We start from the raw sequence: 13353 nt of genomic DNA on the forward strand, positions 1-13353 counted from the left end.
TACCAGGAAAAGTTTTGAAGAATTTAAATGTTGATGGGGAAAAATCTGTGGCAGTAGAAGTGAAAGGCTGGCGTGAGCTACAAAGATGTTTTTTCTTAGACTTTTCCCCCCTCATTATCATGGCCATTGTCAGATCTGAAAACACGTATGTATCCCGTTGATTGGGACAGTACGGGGGTGGTGGGCTTTCTGACCAGCCGCCGTCCCTGGTGGGAGGTGCAGGGTAGCCGGAGCCCCTCTGAGGACCAGAGGCACCGTCGTAACGGCTGTGGGGTACTGGGGGCCTGCAGTGAGCGCTCCAGGTCCTGTCCACACCGATGACCTTGTCTGTGAAGCAGGCATTACTGCTCCCGGTTTCCAGGTGAAGAAACCGAAGTCAGGGAGGTGAAGTAATTTTTCTGAACCTGTGCTGCTGGTTAGTGGATCCTGGCCTGGAACCATGTCTGCCTGGTTCTGAAACGAGTGGTTTTCAATTTCCGCACTGTTCTCCAAAAGGACAGCGCTGAGGGCCCAGAGCTGAGACCGCGTTCTGTTGGGCTCTTTCCTTTCTGGCATCTTCCTGTAGGTGACGTCGCGGAGCTAGAGATGTGGGTGTTAGGAGGGAATTAGGGGACTTGAGTGGAATGATGGGTTCTCCCATTTTCAACGCAGGTACTGCTTAAAGTCTCAGGTCACAGTTACAAGAGGTACTTTTTGAAAGAACACACAGAACACAAATGTGGCAGCCAGTTGCCAGCAGAAAGGCCTCCGCCGAGGGCCTGTTTGGAGTGGTGGAGCCAGTATGCTGCGAGGGGTGAGGGGAGCGGACAGAGCCCCCCGAGTGGCTCAGGGTCGTGATGTCTCCAGCAGACCTAGAGCCCCCGGCAGAGAAGTCTCCCTTGGTTTTCCTCGTCCGCGTGGGGAGCTCGGGAAGAAAACAGCCATCTCAAGTCCCTGCTCCGCTGTTTATGTTACTGAAGTGAAGTTCATGTGGCTTGATCCCTGTTTCCTGGGGAAATCAGCCTGTCTTGTGATTACATTGTCTTGTGGGACTGGGACACATGTGGAAGGCTGACCTCGCTCCCCGAGTGGAGGTCGCCTTCCCAGCCTCTTCTCCAGCTTCTGCATCGCCTGGCCTGTGGGTGCCTGGTCCGCTGCGGCGCCCTCACCCCTCCCTCCCGCTTCCTGCAGCGGTGAGTTAGCATCTTCTGGTATAATGCCCATTTTGTCTGTGATTATTCTCCTGAGGTAACCGTTTCCTGCCTCGTGTCTGAGCTTTTTTCAGTCCAGGGAGCAGAGCTCAAGTAACGCGCCATGGGATGTGTCAGAGGGACCCAGGCCGGGCCCTCCTGCCCCTGTGTCTCCCCGGGAACAGGGCACTGGGGCTGGGAAGACTGGGAGTGCCTTTCTTTGCTTCTGGTGGGTTGTAGCTGTTTTGCCAAATTTCGCCTTTCCCTTTTCGACTCCCCCGGATCTCCCAGAAGCTTCCCTCCCTTCCCCCAGTAAAATCAGGATGTAAAAGCATTTTTATAAAGCTGGAGTTCACATCATCTGTTTCCGTTTCTCTAAAATAGTGATCTAGTAAGGCCTGTGTTGGGGGCTGACGTCCCCAGGGAGGGGTCTGAGAAGTGCCCGTGGGTACTTGGGTCTTCCACTTTACAAGCCTCAGGGTTCTCTTTTCTTGATGTGGGCATTTGTGCATAGCCTGTGTTCTTTTTCCACTTAAAGTTTCCACGTAGTGGGATCCAGTCGGCTTCAGTCATAGCGACAACTGTCTGCACTCTGTGAGTGCACCGTAGTTTTCGTGGTTACTCTTTAGGTTGGGCATTTGGGGGTCTTTCTCATTTTTTCTTTGCAATATTTATATCTGTAAACATAAACATAATTAAATCCTTAAACATGATCTAATTCTGCCTATTTTTTGAATTTTTGTGGCATTACATTGCATACTCACTTTTGCTCATTTAAATGAACATTTTTGTGAAATTTCATTTGTGTCCTGAGTAGGTAAAGTTTGTTCGTTTCCATTGCTGTGTGACATTCTGTTATGTGAATACACGACAGTTCGTCCATTTCACCACCGACAGGAATTTGGGTTTGTCCGGTTTTCAGCTGTTCTGAAGCGTGTCGTAAACATCCTGGTGCGTCTCTTCCGGTGCAGACAGGTGCATGCTGTGAGTAACGTGGATTTTATTAGGTGATGCAGAGTGTGTCCTTCTTGTTTGTCCTCACGCTCGCGTTTCACACCGCTGTTATTTAGCCTGGGTATCTGATCTTAATTCTCCACGACACCTGCTCTTCTCCAGGCCTCTGCTTTACTCCCCGGAGGAGGTAGATCTGTTATTGCTCTCGCTTTCCACTGAGCCTGCAGGCCATGGTGCATTTCCCTGCTTTCCAAAGGCTTCTGGAAATACTGGACACTGTCATTAACGTTCTCTGTTATTTCAAGGTTAAGTCAAATGCGCGATGAGGCAAAACCACTGTCTAAACGTCTGTATGACTCTTGGCAAAGCTGTCCTTGGGACACGGGTCTGGGCATTCTTTTGTTTTGTTATTTGGTCCACTGTCCTTCAAATATACCATTCCTTCTTCTCCAGTTGGCCTTTCATGAAAGGAATGGGGGGCGATGAGACAGGACAGGCCTGGAATGTGGTCTGAATCAGGGAGGCTTATGGGTCACTGTCCTCTCATCCCCTCCAGGGCAGCATCTCTGGGTTCCAAGAGTAAGCCAGCCCCTTCCCACCCCTGCTGGCTCAAATTGTGACCGTAGGGAGCTGGGGACCAAGCTGGCCTTGTGCTGCTGGCTCCAGCGAATGCCTTCAGGTCAGGGCAGGAGGAGCAGGGGCTCGCTGACGGTGCTGGGGAAACATCTGTGTGGATCTGCAGGTCAGGGGTCAGTACACTGTGTGCAAAGGTCCAGATAGTAAATATTTTAGGCTTTCTGGGCCTAGAGACACAATTGAGGTTGCTATGTATATACTTATAAAATAAGAGGAAATAAATTTCCACAAAAAATTCTATTAATGAAAATCAAACTAAGGACAGTAACAGTGGAGCGTGATGTTTGGTGATGCAGGTCTGCTGATGGGGGGTGGGGTTCTTCTGGGGATATGACGCTTCTCTTAGCTGGATCAGAGTCAGAATTCCTCGTGATTATGTGGACTGGGAAGTTTCATCTGTACAGATCCTTAGCTCACGGCCGCGTAAAAGCAGGCTGAGGGCGGGATGTGGCTTGTGGACCCTGGATGCTCCAGGCTTATCTCAGACAGACTGTGGGTTTGGTTCCACATTCCAGCATCAGGACATAGGTGCTTCCGCACCAGGATGGCGGTCCCTGTAGGGCCCTTGGAACAAAGACTAAGTCAGCCCTCCCAAGGAAGACAGATGTGTCACACAGTGACGTTTGTGCCAAGCCCACGGAAGGAGGAGGGCAAGGACTCCCAGATGCTGCCAGTGTCTTATGGGACAACCCTCAGGGATGGCCCCCAGAGGGGCCTGCAGGTACAGAGGAGAAGCCTAAAGGCAGCACGCCTGGAAGCAGCGCGTGGGATGGGGCCAGCACTCTGAAAGGTAGCAAGACATGAGGAGCCGACTTTTAAATTTTATTACATTTAAATTTTACTCTAGACATTCCTCTGTGGCCAGCGGCTGCTGTCCTGGACAGCACGGGTCTGAGAAGAAGAAGTGTGAGCACCCCGCTCCCCACCCCGGAGCTGTCCTTTCCCACGCTGCACGCGTCCCCGAGCATAGCCACGCCCGGGCAGCGGGGACTCGGAGGAGATAAATAAGAACTGTGGCTATTAATAAAACAGTGTAGGGGATCCAGAGAGACACTTTGAAAGTGGTTGAAAACAGTTGTTTATTTTCCTCTGAAGTATCCAAGACACATCCCTATGATAAATTCACTCTCTGAAATTTTCTTTGTAAATGAAAGGTCAGCTGTAGTCTCGCTCCTCAGAGTTAATGAGGTTTGGCCAGACTTGGCTGCGGCTTAGTTCCTACTTTGGGCTGTATTGTCTATTAGATTTTGGCCTGTTTATAGTTTTTCCAAATGAACTCTGGTTATAATTGCAGCTTTTTTCCCTTCTCTGAAGCTTGGGTAGAGTGTGGAGTGGGCGGGGTATGGGTGAGCTCCTGATCTGGTTGCAAGTCTCAGCCTAACTGGTAGAAACTGTTGGTTCCTTGAGACTCTCAGCTTTTGTTATGTTTTTGTTGTTCTAACATTCCAGTGCTGTTTTTATGTGTAATTGACAGAGACTTTTTTCCAGCACTCAGTCTTAATCTTTTTAACTTCTTCTGACCAAGTTTAATCTTAATTATCTGTGAGTACGCACTATAACGAAGGGTGTGTTTTTGATTGGGGAAATAATTGCTTTTTTCTCTTGTCATTTTAATTAAAAATTACCTCTACCACTTGCTTCAACTTTGCTTCCAAGCTCTTCTTAATAGACTGTAGGAAAGCCAGTTACTGCGTAGCCACTCCCTGGTGAGTTCAGGAAACAGCTTGTCCCTTTAATGACAAGGGTAGAATTTCCATATAGTGGCATATTTTTACAAGACTTTGTGCAGTAAATGGTCAGGGCAGGGTGTGTCCCACAGTATAACGCGGGAGGGAATTTGTCAGAGTTCAGCCGTGTGATAAAGCATATTTTCTCTGCGATCTCTTCCACGCTGAAATACTGACTACCCCTGGTTCCCATTTCCCCAGCACAATTGAGCCGAACCCTTGTGGACAGAAGATTGGTCCATCATCGATGGTGGTACCAGCGCCTGGAGAGTTGAGACCCGGGTAAGAGTGGCAGAGTAGGTCCTGATGGGCACTCACTGACGTTTCCGGCATGTTTGCTGCCCTGCCTCGAGCCCCAGGTGGCTCCCCACTGTGTGTCCCCACTGGGTCCCTCATGTTTGAGTAGCCTTTCCCCGTATCCACTTCCTGCCTGCCCAGATCCGTTGTTCTCACTGGGGCCTGTGTGCCCTTCTCCTCCCTCCTGCTAAGAGTAAGAAGCCGTCAGTAGCTGCCCATTGTCTCTGGGCTCAGCAGGGACACTTCCTGCATTTGGGCCCTCGTTGGTCTTCCTAGTCCCATGGTCGTTTCCTGAGCTGTGTTTTCAGTCCTGTTCTCTGCCAGGCTCTCTGCTGGTACTGGGGCTACAGAGCTGAACAAATGCTTGCCCTCAGAGGAGAGCATTAGGAGGGTAATGGTGCTTTTTTATTAATAACAGCTCTTTGTATTTTAACCACTTTGTCAAATATCTGGTGCCTTTGTGATCATTTTTCTGTTCAAAACTGTCAGCATCAGTCATATCCGTTTTTAGCATTTAACAAGATAAGAGCAGTCATTGTTGCATTGGAACTAGGACTTACCAAGCTGGTATTGAAAGTGGATTCAGAAGGTGATTTAGGACGCCCAGAAGTCCAGAATCTTTCTCTGAGATGGTGTGCTCTGTTTAACATGACAGGTCATTGCACTATTTTATGCTCAAACTCACAATGAGTAGTAAGTACTTTATTGAGTAACTCCTGTGTATCAGATATTGGGCTGGGGGCTTCCCTGCAGGTCTTCGTTTCATTTGCAAATACCCTGTGATTGGTGTCACTGTCCCTGTTTACCAGTGCTCGTCCCTCACGTCACAGCAACTAAAAGTGACACCCGTTGCTCTTCTGTGGTGTTTCACTGGGGTCAAAAGGAAAGTTTGCCCCTCATCTTCTGTGGAAGCAGAGCTGTGATTAAATCTCCAGGTTTGGTTAGTCATCGAACAAATGTTTGACCACTTATTATGCGCTGGGTGTATAAGTGCTGTATACTCCTACTGTGTGGTAGTTGGCCTGTAAGGTGATGATTTAATACCCAAGTGTGTCTGTTTGACCATTCGGGGGCAGGCCCTGGCGCGCTGGCACGTCCCCGGGCCTTGCTGATTCACAGGGAGGGGGTGTTGGTGGAAGGGGAGTTGGTCCAGGTCGACCTCCTTCTCTGCAGAAGGCTAATGTCCCGCGGGCAGTGTGGGCGGAGGCAGCTTGGGTCCTTCGGGTGGATGAGGCGGTGACTACCTGCCCTGTCTTCATTCCCACCGCCTGAGCATTTATCCACAGAGGCAGCCCCTGAGGGGCCTTCACCGGACTGCCCTCTGTAGCTGAGATCTAAGCTCAAACACGTTTTAATTAATACGTTCTCTGTATTTTAGGCTTTGGACGTGGACCGGATGGTTCTTTACAAAATGAAGAAATCCGTGAAAGCAATAAACATCTCTGGGCTGGGTGAGTGTGCTTTCTTTCCTAGGGGTTTCTTTGTGGAAAATTTTGTATCTGCAGTCCTGGTGCCATAATACTGATTACCATTAATGAATAATCAACCAGACTCATTTTTCTGGGCATGCCTATTAGAGAGGTGAGTTGGGGCGTTTAATTTTCGGAAGTGTGTTTTATTTTGTGACTGACTGATTCAGGCCTGTGGTTTCCTCTCCCACCCCCACTGTCCCACGTTTTACTTCTTGTTCTCTGAAGAGCCGCTGAGTTTCCCCGATGGCCTCCCTGCAGGACCCAGCTTTGTCAAACTGGCTCAGAAGGACATCGGATTCATTTCTGCCTCTGTCACTTGGTTTGTGCTATTAATCATGTCAGAATGCCTTTTGCATTCAAAGAGAGTATTAAGAATAGCCTAACATTTGAAGAGCCCTCAAATCAAGGAAGTGAAGAACTCATACTTGACAAAACAATTAATAAGGCAACCAGAACGGAACTTTAAAGTAAGAACACATGATTTGGATCCTTCAAGGGGCAAGGGAGGTTATTAAATTACTGAAGTGGGCAAGGCACTAGTGAAAAAGCACCAGTAAAAGGCTTGAGGGCGGCGGTGGGGAGCTATTGTTAAAATAAAAACTGAAATTTGCTAAATGGTAGGCTACACACATAGGAAGAAGGAATGAGGCCCCGTGTTGCCTGAACACAAGGAGTGAAAGGGATGGACAGTGTGAAATAAAAATTAGGAGCCACTGAGAACAGATTCAGGAGGGTCAATGTTAGCGTCCACCTAGAAGGAGTTCCAGAAGAGGGAAAGGAGAGTGGAAAGAGGAAATTTTTTTTCCCCTCAAATGATGCTGAAAAATTCCTGTAACTAAAGAAAGATTTCAGGTCTCATTGAGAGAGTCCACTGAATTCTAAGGAAGACAAGTTGTGTGTGTGTATTTATGTATGGGTGGATATGTGTACATATCTTGATACATGTCCTGCTGTCTTATCATCAGGGATAAAGAGGAAAGTAACAATTTACCCAGAGGAGTAGAAAAGCACATCTGCAGGGAAAAGTATCGGGGAAATATGCTAAAAAGGATTGTTTTAAATGAGTTGTGACTTTATACAGATATTTTTCCTCCCTTTATTTTGTGTATTTTATAAATTGTCATTATATTGATATTAAAATGATTAGACAGGTATTAATTTGTTTATGATAAGTGTCAAATGTTTGTGAAATAAGTTCCAGAAAGCAAAGAAGAGATGGGACTTAAGTTGTTCTTGACTTGAGCTGGTTCCCGACTAAGTTTGAAAGCTTTTTGGACCTGGGGTTTGTGGTGCTAGCTGTTGTGCCCTGGAGAAAGTCACTTAGCACCTTTTAGCCCTGGTTTCCTTGTCTCTAAAGTAATCCATTTAGGTTAGAACGCAGATCCGTGGTTCTCAGCTAGGGTGATTTGCCCCCTACCCTCTGCAGTTTGGTTAGTTACAACTAAAGCCTGTGTGTGTGCGTGTGTGTGTCTGTGTGTGTGTGTGTGTGTGTTAGAGGCCATGGTGGTGCTGAAGGTCCTATGATGTACAGGACAGCCCCCAGCAGAGTTACCTGGCCCCAAATGTCACTAATGCCAGGGTTAAGAAACTACCATCCAGATATTCTTCAAAGTCCACTACAGTTTTTTAAAGAGAAACCATAAAACAGAAACAAAACCCACCACCAGGCTTAGCTTGCCAATACATAAATATTGATCGACTGCCTGACAGCCACAGATTTTATGAAAGAAGGAAGTGGAGTTACTATTCAGTGATTAACACCAAACTGGAAGTGAACACACGTAGGGAGATTTTAATTAGTTTATTTATTTAAAAGTAAATTTCAAAAAAAAAAGAGTGTAAGACTCCCCCTCTTAACACAGCACTGAGATTTGCTGAGACAGATGTTTCAGTATCCAGAAAGACGGCGCCGCCGGGAAAAGCTCCTTTCCTGGATAAAGTTGCCGGCACTGAGGGACAGTAATGATGGTCTTCTGTTTTTGAACACTTCCTGCGTACCTGGGCTTTCTGTACTCTATGTGCATCTTTACAACAAATCGTTCTTGTTTTACAAAGAGGAACCTGAGGTCAGAGGGTTGAACGTGTTCTCAGGGTGCTCCTGGCGCTTGGCCTGCGGCTGGGCCAGGGCTGTAGTCAGTGGCCACTGTGCTGCAGGGCCACCACGTGTCGAGGTATCACCAAGAGATGGATGCTCAGTTTTGTGGACCAACAGCAGATTTCAGAAAGTATCGTAAGTGATATATTCTGTTGTTGTGCTCATTGAGCTTTCCGAGTTTATAATTCAAGGCTTGTGTAAAAGGGATCTTTCATATTTTGGTCAGGTTCAGAAGTGATCTTAAAGTCCTATGTTGAGAAGTTGTTCTGGTCAGAAATAAAAAATGAAGTAATGGGCAAATGTGGGCTCCATGACTGCTGCCAGCCTTGAGGAAGGACTGGTGAGGCTCCAGAGGCTGGCCCAGCGCCCAGCAGGGTAGCTTCCAACCAGCATTAGGAAGGAGAAGGTGTAAACACTTTGGTGTCCGGAAGCCGCCTTACAAATTCACCGCCACGTGCGTCTCCTCTGCCTTGCTGACCTGTGCTGCTGACCCTGTGCCCTGAGCCTCATTTCCTCACCTGCCCAGAGTCGTCTTCTAAAACACAACCCAATGATGTTACTTCTCTGCTGCTTCTCCGCAGTGTTTCTTCTTGTCCACGTTGTCGTCCTCACGAAGTTCAAGAGCCTGGGAGAGAGGAGACAGGCCTCTCTGGGCTCTACAATTTTAGGGAAATTGGGGTAAAGCCGAGGTAAACAGGTCTCTTCTCCTGCAGGACTAGCCAGAGAGTTTCATATGCTAAAGTGCGTTGTGAGGGGAAATTGGTCTTAACCCTTTGAAAATTTACTTGCCTATGAAACTGCCACTTGCCCCCTTAAGCGCCCCCAACATGAGCCTCAGGTTGGTTAACACTGCGGAGCACCAGCTGCGGTCCCGCTCCTGGCATCACCGGACCGAGACCCTGGGTGGAGTCCCTCCCAGCTCTCTGCACCCTTCCTGCTGTAACGTGCCGTCCGCCCCCTAGAGCCACGTTCCATGCCTTCTTCCCGCTGCACGTGCTCTTCTGTTTCAAATGGCATTTTGCCACTTGATCGGAGGCAACCCAGGCTTGAGGAAGTTGAGAAGTTTGCTCTGGATTTTGAGCACAGCATCTTGTGCACTGGCCTGGGTCCTTTCTGAGGCACCACACACCCAGCAGGCCGACCGTCAGCCTGGCTTGCAGGGGCCTGTATTTTTGTTGTCTTTATTCATCTTTATATTATATATAAGTTTGAGTTATTATAGGGCTGTGAGTCAGATTTTTTTTTTTTAAATAAACCAGAACACTGATCCTGGAGTCTTTATTTCAGAACAAGTGTGGTCTACTTCAGAAAAGTCACCTGAGGAAACGCTGCACCTTGTCCTGTGAGCTGCTGTCGTCTTCCATGGCATTTGGATCTCTTCTCTGGAACTGCTTTTAGTAGCACATTCTTTTGAATATATTTAGGAGAGGAGTCTAAGGATAGATTAAATTTTTTTAGAACTAGATGTTAGGAATAAGCCAGGCATATTCAACAAGAGATTAAGCTGCTGGCGACCACGGTTGGCTAGGAGTGTGAGAGCTGTATAGTCATTCTGGCTCTGAAGGAAGTTAGTCCCGGAGAAGTTCCCCATCGTGGTTTGATCATTAAAGCGTTTAACATCCTTAGGCACCTGCGTGCATAGAAGAACCCCCGTTTTAGGTATCATTAAAGGAACAGTGAAAATAGTTTAGCATTTATGCCTGACACTGCTTTACATGTTTTCCCATCTCATGTTCCTTAATTTATGTGCCAGCGGGACTTTCTGCCTCGTTTCCTGCTTGGTCATGGGTTGGCCCCATCTGACCTCTAACTGATCGCCAGTTCTCCCCAGTCTCTCTCTGCTCCAGGCTGACTGGCGGCTCACTGCTTCCTGAGCGCATCATGACTATATCTGTGGTTTGCAGGCTGTCTCCCATCCAGCCCTGCTGCTGGTCTGTACACACGCTTTCCTGCCCCAGGCACCTGTTGAAGACCTGCCCACCCACCTCCATCAGGCCGAGATTTGACACAGCGTTAGTTTCCTTTGACTCTGGTATTAGTTTGACGTACTGCAGTGATAAATGACCACAAACAGAGTGCTTTAAAATGACGTGAGATTTTTTTGCAGCTCAGGAGGTCAAAAGTCCAAACTAGTCTCACTGGGCTGAAATCAAGATGTTGACTGACTTCCTTCCTGGAGGCAAAGAGGTTTCCCTGCCATTTCCAGCTTCTAGAGGCTGCCCACCTTCCTTGGCTTGTGGCCTCCTTCCATCTTCACAGCCAGCAGTGGCTGCTGGAGTCTTTCTTACACGACTTCACTCTGACACCGTCATAGTCTACACTGGCTACCGTAACAAAATACCTCAGACTGGGTGACTTAAACCACGGATGTGTGTCTCTCACAGTTCTGGAGGCTGGCAGTCTGAGATCAGGGTGCCCACATGGTCTTGTTCTGGTGAAGGCTCCTTCCCTGGCTTGCAGACAGCCGTCTTCTCGCTGGGTCCTCACACGGTGGAGAGAAAGCGAGAGAGTGTAAGTCTGCTAGAGCCAGTAGGCTGTCTGAGGTCTCTTCTTATAAGGACACTAATCCCATCTTGAGGGCCCTACCTTCTTGACCACATTTAAACATAATTTTCTCCCAAAGGTCCACCCCCAAATACCATCATATTGGGGGTTAAGGCTTCAGCAGATGAATTTGGCCAGAGGGGGTGGGGTGGGCACACGATTCAGTCCATAGCAGACCCTGGCTCTTCTGCCTCCCTCTTCCACGTTTAAGGACCTCGTGGTTACACTGGGCCCACACAGATGGTCCAGGAGAATCTTCCCATCGCAAGTTGAGCTGATTAACAACTTGAATAACACTTGGAAATTCAAGATAGCATAATATCCTCACAGCTTCCAGGGATGAGGATGTGGACATCTTTGCTGGCATGGGGACATTATTCTGCCTACCCTACTTCCCCTCTGAATTGTGAGTTTTGAGGTTGAATCAGTTTTGACTTGTCTCTTCAGCCAAAACTGAGAGTCTCTAATAGGCAGACACTGTTCACTCTTTAAATATTGCTCTTTATTGTTCTCTAATAGTTTTATGTCTGTTGCTCTTTCCCCCCAATTAGATGACAAGCCCTTGAAGTCAGTGACCAATTCTGGGAGGCAGAGTAGTTTAGGATCGAGAGCAAATATGTGTTAGAACCTAGGAAGCCTGGGGTAGAAGCTAGTGGTGCCACTCAACAAGCCTGGGACACCGGGAAAGTTGCTTATCTTTCTGAGCCTCAGTCTCCTCATGTGTAGGATGAGAACATTAATGCTGCACAGGCTTGTTAGTGACAACTGACTGAGATAGCATGAAGAAGTGGCAGATGTGGTTCTGGACACATGGTAAGCATGGCAGCTGCTAGTATATTTCCTGTGTGTTTCTTGCAGTGGTCAGCACAGAGGCCAGTAGGTACACAGGAGGTGTCAATAAATAGTCCTTTGTATGTTATCACATTTCTGCTCTAAGTTCTTACACCATCCTCTTAGTGTAGGGGAGAGAAACTTACAATTTTAGGTGTAAACAGTGTATCTTCTGGCAGACTATTCTTTGTAAGGATTATATAGATTTATGTATCTGTACTTATGTATGTGTTCTTATATATGTTTTGAGATGCCTTAGAGCAGCCAGCTGTGTTTTTAGAGCCTTCAGGCTGAGGACGTTTTTAGCGTCTCAGCACATATCTGCACAGTCAGCGCAGCATCGCCTCTTGGCCTGCAAGGCCTTTAATATTTACTCGCTGGCTTTTTAAGGAAAAGTTTGGCAGTCCCTGATTTAGAGTAGTGGTTCTGAACCTTGAGAGCGCCCCCAGAATGCCTTCAAGTTCTTGTTAAAACACAGATAGCTGATTCCTACCCTCGGAGTTTCTGGTTCAGTCGGTCCAGGATGGGGCCTGAGTATTTGCTAACTAAATAAATTCCCGGGGTTGCTGAAGCCGCTGGTCTTGAGAGCACCGCCTTAGACACACACATCCCCAACTTTAAACCTTCGACTGGGCCAAAAGCTTATCAGTGTGTCCCCTATACATGCAAAACAATAATTTTCTTACACAATGGCGAGTATATTATGTTTGCTCCCAGTTTTCAAAAGGATGACAACACAGGTGTATTTCCTAGGATGGCTTGTGTACAGGTTTGCAAAAGTTTTTATTATGATGATGATTAGTTGAGAAACTGCTTCTATAATAATTTTTTCCACTGACAATAGACTGCTATTTGACCTCTTTAAAAAAAAGAAACTCTGTTCATATTTATTCCAATACTTTAGTCTAAACTTTCCCAATCTCTGTCTCAACCCATAGGTGTTCCCTCCCCACCCCCCGGGAAGTAGACACTAACATTCTTCAGCTGTTTGACATGTCGGTGGGTGGAAAAATTCATTTTTATCAAGAAGGAAGCACCAGAAGACTTTCATTTTCACTTCTCTAGAATTACTGTATCTTAAAGAGTTGGTGGAGCTATTCTTATCAGGAGTGGGAGATCCCTTCTTTACCTGCAATCGGAACATCCTAGAGAAATTGGCACATCTTTAAAATGAAAAATACAATGGAAGAAATGTTAATTTTCCTTCAAACCTCTACCGTCTCCTGCCTACAAAAGAAAATGAGAATTCGGCTTTGTGTGTGTTTCTCCGTTATTTGCAGTGCTAATTAGAAAATGGCTATTCAGTTAACACAGAATTGTTTCTATTACTATATCATAATTAGGATAGAGCAGTGTAAAAGAAATATATGTCATACATGCAATAATTTAGGAAGTGAAATTTCATTACGCATTGAGAAGGCACCGTATCTGGCATGTTTTTCCTCCTGTTACGTGAGAAAATAAATTATAATCCTTTGTGTTTGTCAAGAATAAGGTGAAACTGGTATTCAACTACTTTCTTGCAGCATTGAATACCGGTGCATGGAGTTTTTGGAAAGCAGTTTGGCCGTGCACATCAAGAAAAATAAAATCTTTATTGGAAGGATGTGCAGTGATGCTCATTGCAT

General features: G+C 46.9%; 1 protein-coding gene across 4 annotated transcripts in view; it reads left to right on the forward strand.

Annotated features, from left to right (window-relative positions):
- Nucleotides 1–13353, forward strand: part of ASAP2 (ArfGAP with SH3 domain, ankyrin repeat and PH domain 2) — a 148608-nt gene that overhangs the window by 42193 nt on the left and 93062 nt on the right. For 2 of the 4 annotated variants that reach the window (XM_074341631.1, XM_074341633.1), the window contains exons 1-2: nt 1026–1172; nt 6162–6234. In XM_074341631.1, the coding sequence (XP_074197732.1) occupies nt 1041–1172; nt 6162–6234 (205 nt within the window). In that variant the 5' untranslated portion in view covers nt 1026–1040. Of the gene's footprint in view, nt 1–1025; nt 1173–6161; nt 6235–13353 lie in introns of those variants that run through there. The other 2 variants (XM_074341634.1, XM_074341632.1) reach the window with 1 other exon arrangement.

Source organism: Camelus bactrianus, chromosome 15 (assembly GCF_048773025.1).
Source record: "Camelus bactrianus isolate YW-2024 breed Bactrian camel chromosome 15, ASM4877302v1, whole genome shotgun sequence".
Taxonomy (NCBI): domain Eukaryota; kingdom Metazoa; phylum Chordata; class Mammalia; order Artiodactyla; family Camelidae; genus Camelus; species Camelus bactrianus.